General features: G+C 43.2%; 1 protein-coding gene across 6 annotated transcripts in view; it reads left to right on the top strand.

Annotated features, from left to right (window-relative positions):
* Nucleotides 1-26,508, top strand: part of mark4b (MAP/microtubule affinity-regulating kinase 4b) — a 68,492-nt gene that overhangs the window by 30,132 nt on the left and 11,852 nt on the right. For 4 of the 6 annotated variants that reach the window (XM_034097268.2, XM_034097267.2, XM_034097271.2 and 1 more), the window contains exons 3-13: nt 311-364; nt 18,440-18,488; nt 18,590-18,655; nt 19,451-19,521; nt 19,967-20,023; nt 20,980-21,216; nt 21,943-22,240; nt 22,775-22,884; nt 23,079-23,268; nt 23,359-23,579; nt 23,902-24,005. In XM_034097268.2, the coding sequence (XP_033953159.1) occupies nt 311-364; nt 18,440-18,488; nt 18,590-18,655; nt 19,451-19,521; nt 19,967-20,023; nt 20,980-21,216; nt 21,943-22,240; nt 22,775-22,884; nt 23,079-23,268; nt 23,359-23,579; nt 23,902-24,005 (1,457 nt within the window). The remainder of the gene's footprint in view (nt 1-310; nt 365-18,439; nt 18,489-18,589; nt 18,656-19,450; nt 19,522-19,966; nt 20,024-20,979; nt 21,217-21,942; nt 22,241-22,774; nt 22,885-23,078; nt 23,269-23,358; nt 23,580-23,901; nt 24,006-26,508) is intronic. The other 2 variants (XM_034097270.2, XM_034097273.2) reach the window with 1 other exon arrangement.

The following is a 26,508-nucleotide window of genomic DNA, read 5'->3' as shown; positions in this document are numbered from 1 at the left end:
ATAGGGCTGCAGCTATGAGTAGGTAATACAACAAATAATCAGCAAATAAGTTGATACATTATTAATATAAAGCCAAATTCGATCCTTCGATATTATCTGATTTGTATTTGACAAAAAGATGAATTAGGAAAATAATCAGCAGATGAAAATAATGAAAAAGGGAATCCCTATGAACCCCAAGCAGGGGCAGGAGTGACGCGAGGGGGTTTTCTACGGAAACAACAGAAATACGGTTAGAAATATGGAGAAGTCTTAAATATCTTAGATTTGTTTACATTGTCTTCATTTCTTTATCTGTTGTTTCTTCCAGGTTGCAATAAAGATCATCGATAAAACCCAGCTTAACCCAACCAGCCTGCAGAAGGTGAGTGACATGCAACAGTGTGTGTGTGTGTGAAGATGAATCACAGACAGGAAGAAGTATACTCAGCCATCTGTTTCTTCTTGGTGCTTATTATTTTGTAATATTGTCTTAACGGTTACTATAAAACATCATAACTGTTGTCCTATCGTTATGTCTTTGGTGATCCCTGTCACCTCCAGCTTACCACATGGTATCGCTGTAACTCGAAGTGTCCTTAGGCCAGAATGAACACACACATTGCTCCTGATGGCAGAGCCAATGGTGGCTGTGAATGTTGAACACTCCTGATTAGCAGGGGCATCTCGTACGACAGACTCTGTCCCTACTGTGTGACACTGACTTCAGTGGTAAAAGGGCTTTCAAAAGTCAACAAGATTAGAAAAGCATGATATAAATGCAATCCATGAAGCATGTACCCTCTTGAACTACATGATGTACGTGAATGCATCACATGGAATGGCAGTCTGTATCCTGAGTGTGTTTCTTTGCAGTTGCGTTGCATCACAGAAGCATCTTTTCATGTTGTTTTGCATAGGGTTATAGCAATCTGAACTTTGACCTTTGACCTTTGCGTTGTTATGTGAAACAACACAAAGGCTGCAGGAGCTGAGAAACGTGGCATTAGTTCGGGGAGGGTTTGTTAAATGTTGATACTTGGGAAGATGCCTCTTTCCAGGTTCAGCTGTCCCTCTTCTGTTTGAAGAACCCCTTCCTGTCCAGTTATATGGGTCATTTGATGGAGACATGTCAATGAGCTAGAGACATTGAGTTCTACTTTGTGTCAGTATCACATAACCATCATGTGTGCACACTAGGGATGATTCACATCGGTGCACCGGCATACACGTTCAAGATGCGAGTGCACCGGTTGAAAGAGTGCACATCGGCTACAGTGTGGGTTGAACTCGCGATGCATCGATTGCAGCGTCTTTGCATCGGTAAACAAACGATTCGTTCATATAGTATCCTCTCATCCAATCAGCACTCAGCAGAGACGATCTGTGATCTCTGCTTCGCGCTACGGAGGCCGAGAGTCTCAGTGATCAACACACAAGGAAGTCGAGGAGAAAGAGAAACACAGCGCACCGAAAAATACCAACAAATCAAACGTTTGGCAACACTTCGGCTTTTTCTAGGAAGACGGTCAACTTCACAAATTGTAAACGATGCCGAGCCGCTTTAAAGTACACACGTAGTACGAGGAACTTAGCGACGCACATAAAGAGGCGACATGGGGTCTGCGGCTGAAAAGAGAAACCTGAAAGTTAGACTGTGAGTGAAATCACTCAGTGAGGTGTTCTGTCAGAGAGAGTGGTGTTTAGTTTACAGCAGCCTGTGACGGCCAATCACAGCTCAATGTCTTCCTCACTGTAAGCAGTTATGAAATACCTGTTTGTGAGAGGTTATTTGTATTCTTTATTGTTCATATAGAACCCACTGCTTCCTGCTCACTGGTGAGTCAGCCTATGAGTGTTAAGCACATCAGGCAGCAGCTGTATGGGCATTGCTCCATGGTAGCTGTTATTTGCACATTGTTAATCCTGGGCAATGCATCCTTACATTGTTTAACTGTGAGGTGTTATAACATTGCACTCTGGAGAGCTTTTTAAGGTAAAAAATAAACGGCATGATGGGATGTGCAGTACCAAATATGTAAAGCACTGTTTTTTAAATGTATGATTTGCTGCATATAAGGAATAAAACAAAAATCCTCTGTCGTACCAAATTGAAGTATCATTACTTTGCATCGTGTTGAATCAAATCGTATGGAACTGTATCGCCACCAGGGGTGAATCGTATCGCCTGGTGTTTCAAATGTATCGTGAATGTATCGTATCGTGGCAACGTATCGGGATGCGCATCGCATCGGCCCCAGTGACGGAGATGTACATCCCCAGTGCACACAGCCCTCTAACTAAGTGAAACGGTCATGTGCGTCACTGTATGCCTGTGGAGGTGAGCTGCCCTCATGGCTCTAATGAGATGATTCCCTTCTGTCTGAACTTGGCCTGCCCGCTGTTTGTGTGCTTGATGCATGTGTTCATTGAGAGCGATCTAATGAAACACAATTGAGTGAGAAACAGCCTCAGGCCTGCTTCCTGTTTTCAAACCGTTAACGATGCCTTGTTTTCCTCATCTGGCTTTGTTAGTGGAATGTTCATGATGGGGTGGTGTCAGCTGTTTCGAATACATGTTAGGTGTGACTTTTGGGACCCCTCGAAAACGAGATCATTCATCTCAAGGGGTCATCCTTAAATAAAGTTTAATACGCTTTTATTTTAAATTGTCTTCAACTGCTTTCTTTTCTTTGCTCTGTGTGGAAGATGAGCATGTTTTCATGTTGTCAATGCAGGTTAGGTGCGTTCACACCTAATGGTCCGCTCTCTGGTGCGCGCCAGACCACCGTTTGTTACATTGTTTCAATGTTCAGAAGGTTCGGTTTGCGTTCACACGGCAAAACTCAAACTGACTATAAACTTTAAACACAAGTCATGTGCTCGGAAATGCTGTTCAACCATTGGTCAGACATTAAGGGGGTAAAAACGCAAATCCCGGCAATTTCTACCGGAGCCTCCGCCATGGAGCATCGGCACTTTCCGCAGGTTATTCTCATGCTGCTGTTAGTCTGGAGATCAACAGACGCTCGCGGCCCGCGCATACGATTATAATCAGACAACGTCCGTTAAAAAACATTATAACACATATAATGAGAGACGTTCTGCAGAGGAGGGGCGTTTCACCGACGACAGGTGTTCTTACTTTTATGTAGGCCTAGTTGACGGAGCATTTTTACTTTACACGACACTGTTCAACACTTAATTCTGTTTCACTCTTTAACTTAACAACCGCGGATGTCTTGAAAGACTCTTTCGCTAAAGATTTTGAAGATATCCGCGTTCTTGTGACACGTAAATACTGCGCTTCCTATGTTTTGGTGTCGACTGCGTTCACACCAGCAATGAACCGCTCCAGAGTTCGCAAGCAAGCGCTCCGAGACCACCTACTTTAGCGGACCAGATTCCGGTTGTTTGGTTCACTTCAGAGGTCTCGGACTGCGTTCACACCGACCCAAATGAACCGCACCAAGCGGCTAAATGCACCAGGGTTCGATTCAACCGGACTAGACAAGGCAGGTGTGAACGCACCCTAATTTAGGGGAAATTATATCTTACATTTCTCTGTTTCCAATTATTTAAAAAATACTCCAGGGTTTTCTAGGATTGCTGCCAACTTTAATTTCCATTATTGATTCATCTGTTGATTCTTTTTTTCCTTTATTGATCGATACATTTTTTGTCAGATAAATGTCAGATTTGTTTTGTGATTTCTTGTGGCGTTCAAATGTAATGTATATCAACAGTCAATGTGCAGTGGACAAGGATGTAAACTGAGAACATAAAAGAAATACTAACATTAGGAAACCTGTAAATGATTAGCACTCTTACCTTTAGGAATGGCTACAAACAATGAGCTGATCGCAGTGGAGGCTATTTATTAATGCCTTCGACTACTGTTGGTTTTCCCACCTTTTGCCCCAGGCCTCCGTCATTGTGGCTCTCGGTCACTCAGAGGCAGTTAACCTTGTGTGTGGTGTGTGTTCCCACAGTTCACACAAGTCCCTCTTTGTTCACAAGTGGCTCTGCTGACCAAACGGTGGCCTGTTTGATTATGAGCTTCTTCATCGTCACCTTCACTGCTGCAAATACCCTCCAGTGCATCAGCAAATCAATACTGCATCACACAGCCTATTGATGGGTCTCAGCTGGTTAGCTAACCGTCCGGGCCGCGCTGCGACTCTATCGATGACACCGCCGGTTATTGATGGTGTCTGGCCTGGCGCTATAGTTGGTCCACATAGGCTAGATACTGGCAGGATTTATAACACTGCTCCTCTGACCATTCACGTCAACCCATAAGGAAACAGAACAATATATACACCATGTAAGTAAAGATAGACATAAGAGTAGATCCTCTCATTCTGTTAGGTCAGTGCCATTCCTTTTAGTTTGAGTTCCACTTCTAATTTTAATTCAAAGGAAACCATTGATGGATTATTTTAAAAGGTAATCGTATATCTATCATGTTCCTGTTCAGCCACAGCTCCTCTCTGTTATATTTTCTGTCCCCGTATTCAGTTTCAACTGGAAACTGCATGGACATCATTTCTTCTCTTAAAACTATTTCTTACCTTGATTTAAGAGGATATGAAGGAGAAAGGCTCTCACTCCATTCCCACACTGGAAGAAGTCTGAGTCCATCCTTAACGAAGTTTCAGATGAGCAAATATATTTGAACACAAGAATGTGCAAGGTAACAAAACAGTGTACAGAAAAATGTAAATTAAAATGTTCACAATTTGATTCCGACCCGCACTACCTGCATACTAGACAAACATCTTGAGGACCCTCACAAATCTTGCAACCTTTAAATTGTTTGTGTTAGTGAGAAAATAAACACAGATGGTATCCAATCTGAAGCTTCAGTTTTGGCAGTTCTATTTCAACATATTTCAGCCTCGTATGGATTATTTGGGAAATGGATAGATATTGCTTCCTGCTACATTGCAAAGGGTCGTTAACAAAAGGCTGCATTGCTGCAAGCTGATTGTGTCCTAGATTAACACCTAAGCAAGGTGACACAAACGCTTTTTCATCTTTTATAAAGAACTGTTTTGCAGTATCAATCTACAGCAACACAACTCGCTGCAGAGTCGCATTCTGTTATCTGCCCCTATTGACTCGAGTTAACAGAGGTGAAGCGGGGGGGTGGATGATGTCTGTATGTGTGGTTGTTCTGCTGTGGGAACACACACCTTTTTGTGTTAAACACCCTTTCTGGAATTCACCTTTTTTTTCTTTCTTACAGAACATCATTTGCTTCCTGTTTTACTTTGCTTCTCAATTACTCTTTAAGCTTAGACCTTGGTTCTAACAGGGCGTGTGTGTGTGTGTGTGTGTGTGTGTGTGTGTGTGTGTGTGTGTGTGTGTGTGTGTGTGTGTGTGTGTGTGTGTGTGTGTGTGTGTGTGTGTGTGTGTGTGTTGTGTGTGTGTGTGTGTGTGTGTGTGTGTGTGTGTGTGTGTGTGTGTGTGTGTGTGTGTGTGTTAACTGCAGAGTGGTAGTGGTCCGGTGCTGCATAGCGCAGTGTGTCCTGTCCTGTCAGCAGTATTGGAGATAATGTCACCTGACAGCTTGGTGTCTCTTTGTCTCTCTGTCACAGCACCGCTCTCTCACCGTCTCTTTTCATTGCTTTACTTGCTCAAAACATTTGAAAATTAGGCCAATTCAGCTATTGTTTTCTCAATTACTCAATTCATCCTTTAGTGCATACATGTTTAGTGAATATTCTCGCTCGTCAGCCTTTTTACACAACAAGTTATTCAATTGCATGTAAATGTTTTTAGTATGTGAAGTTCTGAGTGACCTGCAGGTACTTCTTTAAATGGCCCATCACAAAGCCCACGGAAAATATGTTTTAAAATATCTGCCGTGCAGAACAGATTGTTTAACAACTTTAACTTTAACTTTAACAACCCAATTTGGCCATTTTGCTTAATTTTAATTTAAACAATTCATCATTCATCAACATAGTTGCCAATTTATTTTTGAAAGCTGATTTATAAAAGCTTGAATAAAATATATGTCTTCACTTAAAGCGCCCCTATTCTGCTTGTTGGGGCGGTCCCTCTCCTGTCGTGTGTTCTATAGGTGTGTGTGCTGTAAGCCATCCCTGTTCCCTCCACTGGGAGTTCCTCTGGACAGCATGACATCACTTTGTAACGCTTCTATTGGATAGGGCTCCAATGCATTGTAGGTGATCTTTATGCAGTTGACCAATCACAACAGAGCCGGCCAGCTAACCAATCAGAGCAGACTGTGCTCTGGTTTCAGACAGAGGGTGAAAAGAGGTGCTGCAGCATGAGAAGAATAAAGAGCTGTTTGAACCTTAAAGCATGGAGACATGTCAAGGTTCAAGGTTCTTTATGTGTCATACGGACATAGCTCCAGAGTAGGTATGTCGATGAACATCTTAGGTCACCGGCTTCTCCAACAGTGCAACCCAATAATACAGAAATACAGAAAAATATAGTGCAAGTAAATATTAAAAAGTAAATACAAAAGAAAAATAGTTGAAAACACAGTAGAGACATTTGAACCTCCTCTTTACAGTTACGTGTATATTGCATTACATTGAGCTGAGATGCTTTTATAAACAACATGTACATATTGGATCTCTGGGTTCTCTGAGAGGCTGGAGTTTTTGAAATATGATGTCAGAAAAAAACTTCCAATCCCGATCTCTCGTAATAAACATGAACTAATGTGTCTTTGGATGAAAAGCATGAACAAGTGCATCATAAGCTAACGTTAAGGTGTGTTTGTCCAGCATTAGTCAGACTTGTGTTTTCATCGGCAGATATGCATTAGTGTTCAATATATATTTAGTTTGCTTGAAATGAAAGCACACAGTAGCTAATGCTGTTAGCTTTAATGATGGGCCTATAATCTTCCTCCTCCTGTATCTTTCTTTCTCCTCTCCACACTCAGTCTATAGTCTGTAGACTTCTTCCCTGTATTGTAGCTTTAGCCCACCTCTCTCCATCGCTCCCTCTCTCTTCTCCTCACAATTTTTATTTTCTCTTTATCAACCCTCTATTTTGTCCTCTTCACTCCACATGTGTCCCACGTCTCTCTGCTTCGTCCCCGGGGGTTGTGTAGCAGTAGTGACTCTACTGTAATCACAGCTGTACCTCTAGCGTCTGTAGCACTACACTTTCTCCTGAAAGGAAGTCAGGGATGTATTGTAGGGACTGTTAGCTTTTATTAGTGTTTTTTAAAAGTGTGTAATGGCACATTTCCACTGCAGCGCGTAGCACGGTTTAAGCGTGCCGTGCCAAACCCGACCCGTTTTCTTTTGCTTTTCCACTAGGGCTAGTTCCGGCTCAGGGCTACTTTTTCACCTTTTTCTGGCCCTCCAAAATCGAGGTTCTTAGCGGGCCAACAACCGGGCTGAATATGCTAAACTAGTGACGTAAACACTCTCGACTGCTGATTGGTCAGAGAGAATCGCTGGCAAGGGGGCTACAACTACAACAAGATGAACATATTTGACCGTGATTTAATTGTAAAACACGTTTCTAAATGATGCCGACGTAACAACATACTGATACCGGTTAGTAAAAACCATGAATTAATGCTTTGACAAGTCTGCAGACAGACGGCAGGCGAAAAGCCTCTTAAAATGCGTGTTTTCTGAATGGAGATCAGCTAAGCTAACGTTATATATGCTCCGACCGTCCACACTCACAACAACGGCCTACAGACATAAATAAACCAGCGACTGTATTCGCCATGACACAGGCAGTCTGTGGTTTGTACTTAACTTTTGTCTAGTTTCTGAACAGATGTGAGGAGCTGTGAGCTCTGAGTGCTAACAGCTAACGGCTGATGTTGGTTTTGTGTTTCGCAAATTTGCATTGAAGATGACGTCACGGCTCCACCTACACTGCGTTACTATAGTTACTACCCCAGCTACTAAACTGTAATGGAAACGCAGCATTAAAGTGAGCCTGGCCTGAGTCACAGTAGGCCTACCTATACCGTACTAAGCCGCGCGAGGCCCTGCAGTGGAAATGCGCCATAAGAGAACAACCAGTTCTGCCTCTGTTCGTCCTTATTTCACCGAAGTGCCAGACCAGGCAAGAGAAAATGAGTCATCATCACCAAGACACGAGTGTGACTGCAACATATTCCACTGGTTATTTAATGTGTCGGCTGCAAATGCATTCAAACCGCACCTATGCGGGATTATCGTCTTCTACATTGAATATCTATCAGTGTAGCTGGAGTTGATAAAACAACTAGTGTCTGCCAAGGCTTCCAGCTGCACTCTGTAAACGGCTTGTTCCTGTTACATCGGCCTGGGGTGTTGGTCTTATGAGAGAAGAGTATAAACACCTTTGTAAAGGTGTTTTAGAAGCAGAGTTGGAAATCCTGACTATCCTGCTTACACCTGAACACAGCAAAGAGTTAAAGAGATGTGTGAGTGCGTGAAACAGAGAACAGGGTTTCTGCTGAATCCTACTCCAAGCTCTTGTAAGTATGCTGTTGTCCTGTTTCATATGTTAACACTTTATAAAAGTAATATAGGACCAAGTGTGCTTTAAATGCTCTCTTCCCTGCAGCGTGTTGATAATCTGCCAGGCTGCAGGGCCCCATCAAAGGCTGTGTGTGTGTGTGTGTGTGTGTGTGTGTGTGTGTGTGTGTGTGTGTGTGTGTGTGTGTGTGTGTGTGTGTGTGTGTGTGTGTGTGTGTGTGTGTGTGTGTGTGTGTGTGTGTGTGTGTGTGTGTGTGTGTGTGTGTGTGTGTGTGTGTGTGTGTGTGTGTGTGTGTGTGTGTGTGTGTGTGTGTGTGGCACGGACACCATCTAATGCATTGCAGTGTGTTTTGTCCCTCGCCCAGGTCCCCTCAGCCAGGAGCTGAATTCCAGACAGGCGAACAAAAGGCGGGCCTGGTTGCGCTGGGGGGGGGGGGGGGGGGGGGGTGTTATTGAGGCCTTGGCACAGACAGGAGTAGGGACCCTGAGAAAGACAAGATACAGAATAGTGTGTGTGTGTGTGTGTGTGTGTGTGTGTGTGTGTGTGTGTGTGTGTGTGTGTGTGTGTGTGTGTGTGTGTGTGTGTGTGTGTGTGTGTGTGTGTGTGTGTGTGTGTGTGTGTGTGTGTGTGTGTGTGTGTGTGTGTGTGTGTGTGTCTACGTGTACGATAACAGGCCGATAAACGGGCAGCCCGACACGCTCTCTGCTCTGCCTTTGTGTGCATGTGTAATGCCATTCTCTGCATTGCCATTGTGCGCAGCATGTTGTGTCTGTGTGGGTGTGTGTGTCTGTGTGGGTGTCTGTGTGGGTGTCTGTGCATAATCATATTGCTGCTGCTATAGTCATTGTTGTTATTGTGCCAGAGCGTAAAGGGAATAATTAGACAATAAAGGGACAAGAGGGCAGACAGAGGGAGAGCAGAAGGTTTCCCACCGGCTTGTCTTCAAAGCAACAGAAGAGTAGACGGTCTGCCTGGGTCTTTCCCTCTCTGTATCCCCCTCCCTCTCCTTACTGTACAGCCAACCTCTTACACAGCTGCATGTGATGCTCCCTGTCTCCCAAAGCTGAGTCAGGCTTCTTAGGATCTGGGTCAAACAGCCAGCCAGCTATATGAGGCCCGAGTTAAACTCCAGCTACTCTGCATGAATGATTCCGATCCTCTCATTGATGGGCCTGGAGCTGCAGTTGCTGCTGCACACTAAGGGAAGGGAGTATTAGGGGGAGCGGTACTCTTTACGTGTGCATTCTGTTGGGATCATGTAGAAGGGCAGCTCTCCCAGCAACAGGCTACAAAGGGAGAGTCGGGGGCAAAAGTCTATTCACATGTTCCCCAGCGACAGCAGAATGCTTGAGTAATGTTTCTCATTAGGGCCTGAAACATGCTGCCGGACCCCGCTCAGTGTTGTCCTCCCCCTGCTGGAGGGGGAGAGAGGCATCAGCATGGGCTAGTCTTCCTCAGGCCCTTGATTATCTGAAATGTCTGTGAGAAATAGTTCTGTTTAACTTTCTCAAACAGACTTGGAGAATGATTCTATACAAATGTGCTGCTTGGGTTACTTCAACTTTAATCATTTTGTAATGTGGGGTGATGTTATGGAATGGTTTGGAGCAGGAGTTAAAACAAAGCACACACATAATTCAGTTTAAAAGGATGTACAGAAACACTTTTTTGGAAAACTATGAGAATGAAGAGAGAGAGGTGATTGAAGATGAGAAATGATTGTGTAAATGTAAGTAGGAATAACTTGCATAATGATTTAAAGGACAATCATTGATCAAGTAAGGGGTGGGAATCAATAAGCATTTGCTCCCTTTCGGACACATATGATTTATGATTATTATTAATATGAAGACTTTTTTTGTTGAATATATAAATATTATCATGAATGTGGATAAATACTGTATTTTAACAATACGGTATTCTGTTTTTCACATTTCTTATTTGTTATTTTTTTTATCTGTTGGAAATAAAGATTGAAATGTACGGAAGAGGATTAGGGCCACATGAATATTTTTTTTGGGAGGATTTTAAAAAAAACCTATCTTTTATTTTTGGATACTTTAATAATTGTTATTGCACTGGCACATTACAGGCAGATATTTGTTCCGTTTCTATATTTCACATCTTGTGGATCAACCAATAATTAAAAAAAAAAAGCAAAGCAAAAGGGCTGTAATTTTCCGGTCATCCTTGTGCGGAATTGCCTACTGCAATGTGTAAATCTCTCACTGAAGCTGGTTCTACAGTTACCGGTATTTCTGACTTTTTTCTCCCAAAGAATTTTTATTTTTTTTGTTCTGAGAAAAAAGTCAGAATTCTGAGATTAAAGTCAGAATTCTGAGAAAAAAGTCAGAATTCTGAGATTAAAGTCAGAATTCTTAGATTAAAGTCAGAATTCTGACTTTTTTACCAGAACAAATTTTTTTTTTTTTTTTTTTAAATCCTCCCAAAAAAAATATTCATGTGGCCCTAATCCTCTTCCGTAGAAATGAAATAATCTGGCGAAGGAAAATATGTATAGTTGAATGTTGGCTCTCACCAATCCTCTCATTCAGCATCATGTTCACAACCTTTTGTTTTATGTGATAAAGAATGACTGTGTTAAGGTTTACTGAAAAGGATACAACTGCTATGCATTTATAAATAGCCAAATGTATCTTTTTTTAGATTCTTTCATTCATTTTGTGGTAATGAAATGCAAAGGAACTGGCTGTCTATGATCGATCTTTATGACTGATTTGATGTTTTGTATATTTCCTCCATCAGTGAAACACGTGCAGTCCAAACTGAGCAGACTTCTTTGTGCTCGAGGTGTAGTCTTTTTGTGGAGGTGCACCAGCTCTGGCATAACGTCAGCACAAAGCCTCTGCAACTACTATTTGATAATGGTTTAATTGTGAAAGTCATGTTTCATGCAACAAATGTGCTAATATTTAGTTGCAACCCTGGCTGCTATATACTGTTTCATTTCAACAGCAGTCAGTAATGGACCGTCTCATTCAGACACACACACACACACACACACACACACACACACACACACACACACACACACACACACACACACACACACACACACACACACACACACACACACACACACACACACAGACAGGCAGACAGGCAGACAGACAGACAGACAGACAGACAGACAGACAGACAGACAGACAGACAGACAGACAGACAGAGGGTTATTCACAAGAGTTCTCTGACGTGGGAGTGGAGAGAGGCCTGTGTGTCGTTCTTTGTCTCTCTGCCCACTTCTTCCTCTGAATGTCTCTGGTCTCATGATTGGCTGCGGCTGATAAGAGGAAGTGTCACACTGTGTAGAGTACAGAGTGGAGAGCTGTGACTTAGACTGTGTCGTGCAGTGGAGATGCAACAAGGCTAGCTATTTAAATATGTCAGCTAGACAATTATCAATTCCCCATTTCTCAATGTCCACGTTGCAACATAGCACATCTTTGTGTGTTTGTGTGAACGTACTTGTGTGCAAAACAAAGGGAGAGAAATATAGATGCACAATCTGGATAAATGGGTCAAAGGTGGACAGACCAGACACATGAATCAAACCGTGCAGCACTGCCCTTATTGGACAAGGAGACGGAAGAGGCGAACACTCGGTCATTAGGTTGCTTTGTGTAAATCCTGGAAAAAAGCAGTGAGAGCTCTGATTAAAAGATGTCTGACAGCTGATGAATAACTCCAGGCTTTTTGGAACATATTGTATATATTTGTGTTTTGTCACGATAACTTTGGAGGCATTTACGTTTTTTAAATTCTGAATAAAACATGATCAGCACCTTCTGTGATGTAAGGCGTCGGCACGGCAGCAGCTGTGTGAGCACTTCTCCTCCATGTGCTTAGCGTTCCATGACTTCCCACAACTCCCTGGGAAGCTCAGGCTCAGGGATTAATACCTGGGTTGGCATGGCAACAGTGACGCATCGCCATGGGAGATAATAACCAGGAAGAGAGGGTGAACATAAAAAGCCAGGACAGTGGAGTTATTCTGTTGGATCTCTGGACAAATGTCAGCGTCAGACATGTTTGCTCTAACCAAGAGTTCTTTATTTACCAAGTGTGATGAGAAAGGACATGTCTGCGACGCAGCACAACACCGGGATTGATTGCACTGCTCAATCAATACCCGTGACTCAGCACTTCATTTCCTGGCCAGCTGCTGAGCTTTGTGCTTCCTTCGTCTCTGTTCAGCCATATATCAGACACACATGTTTGTATTCTTCCTGTATCTAACATCCCAGGTCACCGCAGGTCTCCCTTTCAAAAGAGATCATTGATCTCAATGGGATTTTACCTGGATCAATACAGGTTTTGAATTGAATTGAATCCCAAACAGCATAGGTCACAGATTGCATTACTGTGAGTGGAGAATGTATGCAGCAAAAAGGGGGTAGAAAAGGAGTATAAGAGAGTGGGGGAGAGAGTGAGAGGAAGACAGAGGTAAATGGGTGTAGAGGAGAGAGGTGAGGGGGGGGGGCTTAGCCGATAACTCCTCTTAAAGCTCAGATGAACAGCTGATGCACTTAGTTCAATTACACACTCCCTGTGTGTGTGTGTGTGTGTGTGTGTGTGTGTGTGTGTGTGTGTGTGTGTGTGTGTGTGTGTGTGTGTGTGTGTGTGTGTGTGTGTGTGTGGTGTGAGTGTGCGTGTGCGTGTGTGTGTGTGCAACACGTTCTCACTCCCATCCCGTCACATATTGACGGACGGTCAGGGCCCCTCCCCGTCGCTATATTACGTACAGCGGACCCCTTGCCCGTCAGGCTTCTACGGGCAGGGCGTCCCATAGACCTTCAAAATGCCTATTTTAAGGTTCATTTGGCCATTAAAATGCGTTTTGATGTCATTTTATGCGAGTAATGAGTTTTTATTTCTGATTATTTGTGCAGTACATGTACATGATGTTTAGTTTGCTAGTTATGACTTACTTCATGAATGCTAACGTGTTTTAGGTGGAAATGTGTTTTTCACAGCAGAGTCACCCTCTGTACTTGGACTTATTGGGAGAATCTAAAGGCAAGAACATCCCAAATATTCATGTAGGTCTTTATTGTAGACCTTTAGTGTTGCCGTCTGTGAGGAAAATACATGGGGCTCAGAGCCTCGTATTTTTTAAATCTTTTTTTCCTTCTAATTTGTTATTCTTTTCAAAATAACACACTGTTATTTACTCACCAATAACACACAATTATCCTTGCTTTTATTTATTGCTTTAATTCCATAATCTCGGTCTTTTTTGGCGTTCGTCAGGAACTGAATTTCAAAATAAAAATAACCGGAAACAGACGTAGGCATTTCGAGCGATTACCCAAGATTCTCAGCTACGCTGATTGGATGTGTTAGCCGCAATGCATGCTGAGATTTGGTGTTTATATTATATGAAATCCGGAAAACATTTTAAAAGAATAAAATAATACTTAATTCCGAGTGCTCTTGCTTTTCTCTTTGAAAGTCATCACATAACGGCATTGTAATACACGGTTCGGCTGCATTAAATATTACAGATCTGCCGTAGTTCTTTATTTATAGCGCCCTGATTAGAAGACCTTTGGGGAAACTGAAGAAATGCCGCTGAAACTGAATACTTGACGTGGATCATAAATATATCAACAATTACAAAACTTCTCAATTTCTCTTCACACAATACGTCTCCTTGCAGTATCAACACTAATTCGGCTGACTTTTACATTTGATATAATTCATAGATAGGTTATATTTACACTATAACGGTGCACAGCTGATAGAAAAGGACTTGTAGTTTTTAAAGATATTACTGATTTGAATTGGATTGAATTTTGAATGTAAATACTGAGTCTGAAATAGTATAGCAATATGCTGTAAAATTATGTGAAAGCATGAATAAAACTACACATCTTCTGATGTTGTACATACAAGTGTCTGTGTGTACCTTGTGTGCCTAGTGGTTAAAGCACGTTATTGAATTATTGTTTTTATGTTATATTTGATTAAAAAAATATTAAGAGTACATATACTTTCATAGGGGGAAAGTAGAAGGTCTGTGATAGAAATATAGAATATAAAAAATCAAGAAGATACTATAAGTGATCTCTTCAATAAAACAGTTTAGTGCAGGATGTACAAAGATATTAATAGGAGGAGGTGCAAAACAGAAAAACGAATTAACCTTTATTTAAACATTAAATAACAGATTAAGGTCTTGCTTTCCTGCAATGTTAACTATGTTGAAGCACTTATTTTAACTGATATTATACATATGGATTATACTCTTATGTATGTAGATAGAATAAGAAATGTGCAGAATATGACAGTTTAATGGTGGTGGTACACACATATTGATAGATGTCTTGTAATGCACTGTTGAGGAACCTGTGACACACCGTAGTTGTGTATATGATATGTCAATACACCTTTAAAATCTTGAAAGGGATGTGCAAAATAGCCATAATATACAATCTTTAATTAACTATTAGTAGAGAATAACGAGTAATGAATATACTTTATTACTCGTTTCCATTCATGTCAATTGCAGATACATGTTTAGTCTTCTCAAGCACCAACTATCAAATATCTCTCCTGATTGTTGGCACTTGACAATCACCGTACCTGAATTTTACTCAGGTGTAACTAAAGTCTGATTTAAGGGTTGTTTATATTTCACATCATTCATCAGAATCTGCAAAGTAACTCAAATAAGTGTAGTGGAGTAAAAATATCAGGTTAACCTCTGAATTGTAGTGGAGTAGAATTACAAAGTATCAATGAGCTGTCGTGTGGGTATATATTAATGCTATATATTAATGCTGCGCATTATGGACTGCGATTTTTACCCATTTATTAATTATATGTTTTACATTTGATAACACCAATGTGTTTAATACTGGCAACTTCTAATTGTGGGGAAAACGAAAACGTTCAGTAGAGACGTCCCATAGAACATTTTGCGAAACACAATAGTGTAGTGTGTAGTTCTAGGGGGGCGTTCGATTCCAGTTTTGGATAGTCTGGCGTGGTTTCGTTCCATTTCAAACAGCAATCCTAAACTCAAAAATGTTGACAATCGCAATGATGCTCGAAATGTCCCTTATAGGCATACGTCTGTTTCCGGTTATTTTTATTTTGAAATTCAGTTCCTGACGGACGCCAAAAAAGACCGAGATTATGGAATTAAAGCAATAAATAAAAGCAAGGATAATTGTGTGTTATTGGTGAGTAAATAACAGTGTGTTATTTTGAAAAGAATAACAAATTAGAAGGAAAAAAAGATTTAAAAAATACGAGGCTCTGAGCCCCATGTATTTTCCTCACAGACGGCAACACTAAAGGTCTACAATAAAGACCTACATGAATATTTGGGATGTTCTTGCCTTTAGATTTTCCCAATAAGTCCAGGTACAGAGGGTGACTCTGCTGTGAAAAACACATTTCCACCAAAAAAAACGTTAGCATTCATGAAGTAATCTTCGTCATAACTAGCAAACTAAACATCATGTACATGTACTGCACAGATAATCAGAAATAAAGACTCATTACTCGCATAAAATGACATCAAAACGCATTTTAATGGCCAAATGAACCTTAAAATAGGCATTTTCCACCGCGAATAAAACGAAGGTCGGCCATCGTTGTTGATCACGTGGTCTATGAAGGTCTATCTATGGGACGCCATGCCCGTAGAAGCCTGACGGTCAAGGGGTACCCTGTACGTAATACCGTCCGTCAATATATGACGGGATGGGAGTGAGAACGTGTGTGTGTGTGTGTGTGTGTGTGTGTGTGTGTGTGTGTGTGTGTGTGTGTGTGTGTGTGTGTGTGTGTGTGTGTGTGTGTGTGTGTGTGTTGTAATAGCACTGTGTAGAAGAACTGACGGAGGAGAATAAACTAATGTGGAGAATTATTCTCTGATTCTCCAAAACAACATTAGTCTTTTCTTTATGAATTCACTTCGTTGGTTTAAAGCGATGCCTAATCGCTGCCTGCGCATGTTTGCCTTTTTTTATTGGATTACATATAAATCAGTGTATGACTGAAACTAATGATTATTTTCATTCTGGATCAGTCTCTCAATTATTTTCCGCAGGTACTTTTAAAATGTTGTTAGTGTCTGAAGTAGTTGCGTGTGTGTGTGCGCGCACATTTGTGATCACGTGTGGTTACGTGCATATCCAGTTATGTGCCCAAACACCTGTGTCCTATTTGAGTAATGCACATCTTGTCTACATGTGTAGTATATATATTTGCACTTCAACATATCTATGACACACACACACACACACACACACACACACACACACACACTAATTCATTCCAGTAGGAACAGTAAGCACGGCGTACAGTATGTTAGCACTTAGTCCCCCCTACCTGGATTAGTACGATGAACATTCAAAAACATGCACTGCTTCAGCAAGCAAGGTGTTGTTTCTTTTTAATGTTATATTACTGCTAATACAGAAATAGTCCTGACACTCTTTAGCTTTGTCCTACACACACACACACCCACACCCACACGCACACACACACGCACGCACGCACACACACACACACACACACTCAGCGTCAGAATGTCTCACTGTAGCACTAATAACCAGCACAAGCCGTGATGGATGAAAGGCTTGTGGATGTGGTAAACACTCACACAGGCTGTTTGCAGACCCTTATGTGTATTAGAGGTTCATGGTTCATTCATTAAACATGATTACTCTGTATGATAGTTTAAAATCCAATGGTCATTAACTTTCACCTGGTATTCCAGATTTTCAACATGACTGTGGTGAAATTGCGGTTCAATTAATTGTAATTCAATCTGGAGTTAGAAGGAAACATCCTTTATGTGTACATCAGCATCGCTGCATCTTCCTGGTGCTTTTACAAAGGATACTTTGATTGGACAGAGAGGGAGAGGGCGTCAGAGAGGATACTTTGATTGGACAGAGAGGGAGAGGGCGTCAGAAAGGATACTTTGATTGGACAGAGAGGGAGAGGGCGTCAGAAAGGATACTTTGATTGGACAGAGAGGGAGAGGGCATCAGAGAGGATACTTTGATTGGACAGAGAGGGAGAGGGCGTCAGAAAGGATACTTTGATTGGACAGAGAGGGAGAGGGCGTCAGAAAGGATACTTTGATTGGACAGAGAGGGAGAGGGCGTCAGAAAGGATACTTTGATTGGACAGAGAGGGAGAGGGCGTCAGAGAGGATACTTTGATTGGACAGAGAGGGAGAGGGCGTCAGAGAGGATACTTTGATTGGACAGAGAGGGAGAGGGCGTCAGGCAGCAGTCTGAAGCAGTGATGGATGGGGGGGGCACACCCAGGGGAGGAGGCCACGCTGTCGGCCCTGCACTATTGAGACTCCCTTGGGTGGCCTGGGTCTAGAGGTGGTCGGAGAGATGAGTGGGGGGTGTACACACCAGCTGTGGATCGTATGAAGGAACTGAAGAACAATGCATTGGATGAATACATGGAAGAGGAATCCGAGGGAGAAGGAGAAGGCTTTCCCAAAACTCAGGTCAAGGAGAAGAAAGGCTCCTTCTTTTCAAATGGACTGCGTCAGACAATTCGATGTTTCAAAGTGTTTTGACTTAGTCGTGTTCATTGCGTCTCAAAGTTTTCATTTCATAAATTCATATTTTGTCAACAGATTACACATAGCTGTTTTAGGTTAGTTGAAAGCAATAATATTAAGTTGAACCTTTTTTATTTAAACTTCATATTATTGATTTCAAATAACCTATTATAGTCATGTTAATGAAGTCAACTTTTCATATCTCCTTTTGTGTACGTATATTGATTTTTACAAAAAAAGACTGCTATGTGTGTGGTTAACCGCCTCGTGTGGAATGATTGAAAAAGCCTAACCCTAATGTGTAACAGCAGGAGATTCAGTATTAATACAAGTGTTCTGGTTCCAGCCATTTTGTTCTAGAACAGCATGTCATGAAGCTCACACGAGTCTAACTTCATGTCTCCTTGTGTTTTCCAGCTGTTCCGAGAGGTACGCATCATGAAGACTCTGAACCATCCCAACATAGGTGAGTTCCGCTGCAGAGGGTTGTCTGCGTGTGTTTCCATGCTGGCCTTCTAACTCCTCCTCCTCCTCCTCCTCCTCCTCCTCCTCCTCGGTGTGTTACAGTGAAGCTGTTTGAGGTGATTGAGACGGAGAAGACTCTTTACCTGATTATGGAGTACGCTAGCGGAGGTGAGTTCCCCCCCCTCTCTTGTCTCTTTCTCTTTGTCTTCCTCTTGTTCTTCAACACTGTTCCACTCTCCCATGCATTACTCTATTTTCGTATCTTCATTATTTGTCTTTCTTCCCCCCCTAATCTCTCTCCACTGCTCTCTCTTTATGTTGCGTGATCTCTTTCTTCCAATACCTAATAAGGAGTCAGCTCAAAATGCTGCTCTGTTAAACCCAGACCCAGCCCGGTGTTCTTCGTAAGGATATTTAGGATCAAGTGCATACCTGTGCACAACGCACATCTATATGGAGACCGGAAATAGGATTGAAGTCAACCAAGACTGTTGAGCCGTTTGGGAGTGTCAGTACTTTCTGTTGATGTGTCATGTCCCAGAAAATAGCACGAGGTGTTTCCACATACAGTACGCCTTGACCAGTTTCCCCGGGACCGTTATCACCTCTCTATGAGATTGCAATAACATGTTTTTATCTGGACACATGCCTCACTCCAAACTGATACACACCAGAGTGTTGGAGAACTTATACACCTGATCTATATAAATACACACTGAGGGGAGAAACCTACGTTTACATCCATCTTCTGCAAGTGTTGGTGCTTAACATGTGTTACTATGGGCAGTGGGCAGGGGTGTCGCCACCAAGATATACATTGATTTATTAAGATGGAAGGTACACCAACACTGTTAATAAAGACAACGCAGTCGGTGGACCTCTCTGCTCTTTAGTCTAGTCGTGGAATATGTTAATACATGCTTGCCTGATGGACAGTCTAACTTTTTTCCCGCCCCCTTTCAGGCGAAGTGTTCGACTACCTCGTGGCTCACGGCAGAATGAAGGAGAAGGAGGCCAGAGCCAAGTTCAGACAGGTCTGTAAAACATGGTTCTTCCTGTCTATAGGTCTGTCCGCTTGTTGCTGGCCAACCCAGCAGGGAGCATCACGAGGGCGCCCTTGACGCAAAGCGGTGGGAGTTCTCCAATGGGTTTTGAAATATTGCACAAATGGTTTAACCTGCAGTACCCAGTATGTTCACTTTCCTTGCAATAATAACCTTTATGTGAAAGATACACATTGTTATATATGTCCCAACATTTATACAATATCTCAACAACTTGAATATTACCAATGTCACAGTTCTTTAAATTGCTGCTCCTAACTCTTTAGCCATGGATGTGTACTTATTTGTCTTATTTGCCATTTTTTGCTGTAACACAAATCTGATTGAGATGAAATCTGAGCTACTTGAGTGCAATATTAATGACCTTCTCTCATTTGTCTTGTTATTATTCTCTCCCTCTCTTATCTCTCCTCAGATTGTGTCTGCGGTGCACTACTGTCACCGGAAGAACATTGTTCACAGAGACTTGAAGGTGAACGTTCGTCAACTCATTAACACTTATCTAACAGACTGTATATTACATTTGCACTTTTGTTTGTTTGTAGGATGCCTCCTGTAGCACCTTGGGATTGCTGTTAGCAAATCCAATGTGTTATTATTATTATTATTATTATTACTGAAACAGGAAGTCACAAATCCAAATCCAATTACAAATCCAATGTGTTATTATTATTATTATTATTATTATTATTATTATTACTGAAACAGGAAGTCACAGTCATTTGCTTTAAAGCTGATATCCATAACACTACAGCTAGATGTTATCGACATAATGTTCAAACTACTACTACCAGTTCAATCAGGAGAGACGGTTCTGATGAAAGAACACATATTTATTGCCAGGAATACACAAATGAATGTAATGGAGTTTTGGCGATTAGGCCCCGTTGTGCAGGACTGTCATTCGGGAGGGGAGAACCGATCAGATGAAACCCCCTGGGGTCTTGACCCTGGTGGTGGTGAATGGATAGTTGGGTTCGGTCTGAAGGGGAGGGGCTTAGCTTGACCCTGGTGGTGGTGAATGGATAGTTGGGTTCGGTCTGAAGGGGAGGGGCTTAGCTTGACCCTGGATTCAGAGGGACAGGAGGTGAAAAGGGGGGGGGGGGGCTGCGTCGAGTCACCTGAAATGACAGCGGGGGGAGAGCAGATTTAAAAGGTTTCGCAGAGCGCTATGATAGGCTTGTGAGAATAGAGCGAAGCGATTGGTTAAGCTGGGGAGGGACCCCGATCACTTATTGAGAGGAGAGAGAGTAGTAACATGGAAATAGTAAATGAATGAGTAAAGACGGTCTTCCTGGTTGAACTTACGCTGAGCTTCATTTCTTTATATGTGCATGCCAGCCACCAGAGACTGATCCACTAGTACTTGATTACAGTTGTCCTGTCTAGTTTTCTGTATATTAAGTGTCTATATGTTGTTTGGTGCAGGCGGAGAACTTGCTACTAGACGCCGACTCCAACATCAAAATAGCCGACTTTGGCTTCAGTAATGAGTTCACTGCAGGCAGTAAACTGGACACCTTCTGCGGCTCCCCGCCTTACGCCGCCCCGGAGCTCTTCCAGGGGAAGAAGTACGACGGTCCAGAGGTGGACATCTGGAGCCTGGGGGTCATCCTGTACACACTGGTCAGCGGGTCCTTGCCGTTTGACGGACAGAACCTCAAGGTGGGTGACACGGAGGCTGTGTGGGAGCAAGATATACTTTATTTAAAGAGACTGAGCTCAAAGCAGATTATTTTAGATTGTGTCGTGTTGGGATACACATACATGTCTTCATCACTTCATAATTACTATTATTGTTATTATTCCTGGCTGCTGTCCCTTCGTCAGACAATTCAACTTCTGTAATACATCTGTAAATAACTGAAATATATACTTCCACCTGTAACACCATCACCTGGCTGCTGTATCCAAACTCAACACATGCTACACTTGTTGTTTTAAGTACTGTTAATGGCATTGGGTGTTTTTTTTCTTAATTTTAAATTGATTAATTTCTATTTTTTATCTTTCATATTTGTTGCATGCTTCCTAATTGACATGAAACTATCTGGCTCTTTACTTGCTGTAACAATGTAAATGTCCCCTCGTCGGAAGAATACATGTGTTCTAATTCTGATAACATAATAATACAGTTGTTATTCTGATGGAAGGTTAATGATATCAGGCTGTCCAATTTGAACATTTCAAACATTCCTTTAGGCTTTAATTAGATTTGTTTGATGGAATATGTTTGAAACGACCCTCCAGAGTTTCAAAAAGGCTCAGGCCACCGTTAATTCTAGATTGAGCATCATCGCAGACAAACACACACACACACATTGCCTAGTCCTGATGTTCCATTCACTCAGTGTCTCTGTATTCATTGGGTTCAATGTGTGTTGCGTTCAGGAACTGCGGGAGCGTGTTCTGAGGGGGAAATATCGCGTGCCCTTCTACATGTCGACAGACTGCGAGGGAATCCTGCGCCGCTTCCTGGTCCTCAACCCTTCCAAGCGCTGCTCGCTGGATGTGAGGAAAAGACATTCATACCGCATGTTCACTTTGACACATCAGAGTCTAACTACTGCGCCTCTCTTTCCTCACCAGCAAATAATGAAAGACAAGTGGATTAATATCGGCTTTGAAGGCGAGGATCTAGTGCCCCACACAGAGCCTGAGGAGGACCTGAACAACACCAGCCGCATCGGTGAGAAACACACCTTTGTTCACCCTCATCATTGACGAACATGGTTCACTGATCAGTGAGACGCTGGGACCGGCTGGCTCCCTGACGCTTCTGGAGGTCTTTTCATTGTTTTATTCTGTTTTCGTGGTTGCAAAGTTATCAGTGGAAGAGCTTATGCCTGAGATCTGGAATGTTGCATCAACCAAAGTTTCAATAATAATTTAGTGACATAAAACGTAAGATAAGATCTTTTTTTGTATTTGTCTTAATGTTCAGTGTTACATCCACGAAGGGGACATACATAGAAGAGCCCGGCAGGAGCTGCTGTAACGAGCAAGTCACTGCCATGGCGCTCCAAACGCGTTTAAATGGAACTAGACTTTGAGCTGGTGTTGAATTCAGGTTCTGATTATGAATCAAACGGCAGGTTCACACTCATCAGGGCACTGGGAACGTTCCTAATGTACCCAAAGGTTAGCCTGTGTGAGAATGCTTGTTTGACTTTTTGTAGAGCTTGTGAAATTAAATGTTTGTAACGTCATGTCTCTCGTTCAGATGTGATGGTAGGGATGGGCTTCGCCAGAGAGGAGATCAGAGACTCGCTGTCTACCCAGAAATACAATGAGGTCACGGCCACATACCTGCTGCTGGGACGCAAGAACGACGTGAGTGTCGAGGCTTCTTGTAAATGTTTGGGTTCAACTGCACAAAAGCAATGTGCCTTGATACGTAGCACTGCAGGGAGGGGGACAAGGGCACCTTGCTGTTCTTAGTAACTCTGGGTTGGTACACACCTCAGACGCTTTCAAAACCTTACTAACCACCAGTTGTTTAGTACCTGTCTGTGTCTGTCTCTCAGACGGATGTCAGTGAGTCTCGCACGGCCAGCAGTCTGAGTCTAGCTCGAGTCCGACCCAGCACCATCACCAACGGTACCAGCAAACACACCACCCCCTCCTCCTCTGCTGCACCATCCTCTTCCTCCTCTGCCCACAAGCCTCAGCGCAGCGCCTCCACCTACCACCGCCAGAGACGGCACTCTGACTTCTGTAAGCACCGCTTTGTGATTAGGGTCATTCATTGAGACGTGATGAAGAGTGAGGGGAGTCTTCCTCACTGAGGTCTTTTCTGTCCCTCAGGTGGCCCAGCAGTTCCAGTGTCCACGCACCCCAAGCGGAGTCCTAGTGGTGTAGGCGAAGCGGCGGGGCTTAAGGAGGAGCGTCTGCCAAGCCGCAAGCCGAGCACGAGCACCATTGGCTCTCGGAGCATCCCGACCCCCTCCAGCCCCATGGTCAGCTCGGCTCATAACCCCAACAAGGCCGAGATACCCGACCGGCGCAAGGAAGTCACCACGACCCCAGTAAGACCCCAGGAGGAGGACCCTCTATCCCATTACCCAGATTACAGCACACGGACACACACATGCACATGATGAAGGACCTGTAGATTCACCCTCAGGGAGATGGAGATTATGGCTGCTCAGTGAGATTAACTGAAGCAGCCAGATTACCTGAGATGAACTCTTTAATAGTCTGTAAGTGTCTGTCTGTAGAGCTTTTCAAAGGTCCCGCATAGCGTGTCCCACGTGCACGGGTTGCTCCTCAGAAGCCCTCCTTTCATTGTTTCAACTTTCAAGACACATCACCAGCTCATTCATCCTGATCATTTCATTCTTTCTCCAGAACAACATTCCTGCCAGTGCCATGACCCGAAGGAACACGTACGTGTGTACAGACCGATCCAGCACCGACAGGAACACACTGCTGCAAAATGGCAAGGAAAACAGGTGAGAATATGGACCGTCGATGCTCAGATACATGTCCTGCCCGTCAGCCAGAGGAGTCTCAGGGACTCGGAGGGTTCTCTGGACCACGTGGCTCACAGCCGTGAAGCAGATTTGTAAGAATGTAGAATGTAAGAATGTAAGAATCATCACAACACTGAGAACACAGATTCACTCACAGACAGACAGTCAGTCACACGAAGCTATTCATGACGAGCCTTAATTCAAGGTCAACATGAACCAGATGGATTCACAACACAGTTAGAACGTGTTGCATCCTATTTAACCCAACGCAGGAAACACATTCTGCATATCTATATGAATACAGTGCAACTGGTTCCTCTGGTCCGGCGCGTCTCCTCGCACACAGCTCAGTGTTGCCCTGAGTGTTAGTCTCATACATAGTGTCTCTTCAAGAGAGGATAAAGGGCTTACATTGTGCAGGTCAGTCAGTGTGTGTGTTTATACACCCGATATGTTGTTGTGACAGATGGTTGTCCGCCACCATCTCCCTCTCTCACTATCTCACTTTCCTTCTGTCTGCCCTGTTTGCCCTGTCTCTTTGTCACCCTGTAAGTGTGCCTCCCGGAGGAGGAGCCACAGACTTTCTGTCTGTTCAAACATTTGTTCTGGGACTTAGGTTCTTCAGGTCGAGTCGGCAAATTCTTCTTTAGTTTCTTTACTTCGGTGATTTGTACTATTCTACAGTATTGCAATACTACATGGTACAAGTGTTTGTCTCCCGCCTTAACTGTTCCCCCGGCTGAACGTCTGCTCAAAGACTGTAACCTTTTGAGAGACTAGGAATCAGCCTGCCATAGCAACATATTAACATCGTCTCCCCCAACATGTCCTGAACAGTGAGTATGAACTGTGTCCATCAGATCAGAGGTACAGGGTCCCTGGAGCACTTCTTTGTGCACGTCAATCCTAAAATAAAATGCACATTTAAATCCCAGGTCCAAAGCACGTTAGAGGAACTGGAGCTGCTGTGATGCAAGGACATGTCAGACTTCTGAAGATCTGACAATGAAGTCTTATCGTAGCGTATATGGGAGGAGGGCTGGGGGCGGGTCAGGCACACAATGTATCCAATGGAGGGGAGGATAGGAGGGCGGGCACCATGCCGACGTTGCCCTCCACTTGCTCAGAGGCCTTGTCCATGTGATGCCATGCCAGAGTGGCTGATGGGAACACGTGCATGGACACACTCAGTCACATACAAGGGGACATGGAACGGATGGGATCTATAACGGCAACAGGAATGCACCCATTATGTAAACAACAGCGTGTGTGTGAGTTACTGTGTGTGTGTGTGTGTGTGTGTGTGTGTGTGTGTGTGTGTGTGTGTGTGTGTGTGTGTGTGTGTGTGTGTGTGTGTGTGTGTGTGTGTGTGTGTGTGTGTGTGTGTGTGTGTGTGTGTGTGTGTGTGTGTGTGTGTGTGTGTGTGTGTGTGTGTGTGTGTGTGTGTGTGTGTGTGTGTGTGTGTGTGTGACTGGTCGTACATTGTTTGTATGACCCACATTTCTGTTGGGTATTCAAGTCCATGAAACGATACAGTAATCTGTGATGACTTTGGAGGTGATCTTATACAGAGTGTGGCTGCAGATAGTGAAACGCTTCATAAAGCTGTGGACTCGTGGTTATAAAAGAGTTTAAATGTTATAATAAGTAAAGACTATATAGTTATTCTAAATGCTTGTCATGGAGTGCAATTGAGACGCAAGCATGCAGGTTCACAACAAGTGGCTGGTGCTCAGAAAACTCTATTGCTTTTGTCCACAAACACCACCACAAATCAAAGTTCCTCGTAGGAATTGTATTAGATTTGCCATTTTTTGGCAGTTATTTTTATATACATACTGTTAAACTCTCAATTTCATTTAATTATACTTCTTGTTTCATCTTTACACAGAAATAACAATAAAGCCTCAAGTATAAATGTGACTCCAGGTGTGACAGGGTTTCTTTGAAGGTCCAATGCAGACGGACTGGCAATAACCAGAATCAGAGTCCGCCCCTCGTCCCACAGCTGGATGATAGTATTACATTAAACACACCACAAGTTTCTCTCCGGAGAGGCTTAACCCAATACAGGAATCTCAGGGGAAATCTCAGGAGTTCTCGGGTAGTCCCTTCCTACCATTTTCCTCCCTTCTTTTGTTCAGCCTCTCACCCTCCTCGTCTCCTCTCGCTATTCTTTCAGTCTTCATTGCTCAGACACCCCCAACCCCCCATCCGCCCCCTGCGTGCCCCCCGCAGTGAGCCGCAGCTCATATTGACGTTAAATGATTTTGCTCTGCAGCGGCTGCGCCTCAACGTAACTCGGTGAATGGCTCTGCCCCACTTGAACCTTGTGTGCGGGAGTTATCTAGAGCGTTATGAAAAGCAGCCTCAGGCCCCCAGCCGCAGAGTGAGGGTGGTGTGTGTGTGTATGCGTGTGTGTGTGTGTGTGTGTGTGTGTGTGTGTGTGTGTGTGTGTGTGTGTGTGTGTGTGTGTGTGCGT

The sequence above is a fragment of the Pseudochaenichthys georgianus genome, chromosome 13 (assembly GCF_902827115.2).
Source record: "Pseudochaenichthys georgianus chromosome 13, fPseGeo1.2, whole genome shotgun sequence".
In the NCBI taxonomy this organism is placed as follows: domain Eukaryota; kingdom Metazoa; phylum Chordata; class Actinopteri; order Perciformes; family Channichthyidae; genus Pseudochaenichthys; species Pseudochaenichthys georgianus.
The sequence above is the reverse complement of the archived record's forward strand: the minus strand, read 5'-3'. Positions and strand labels throughout refer to the sequence as shown.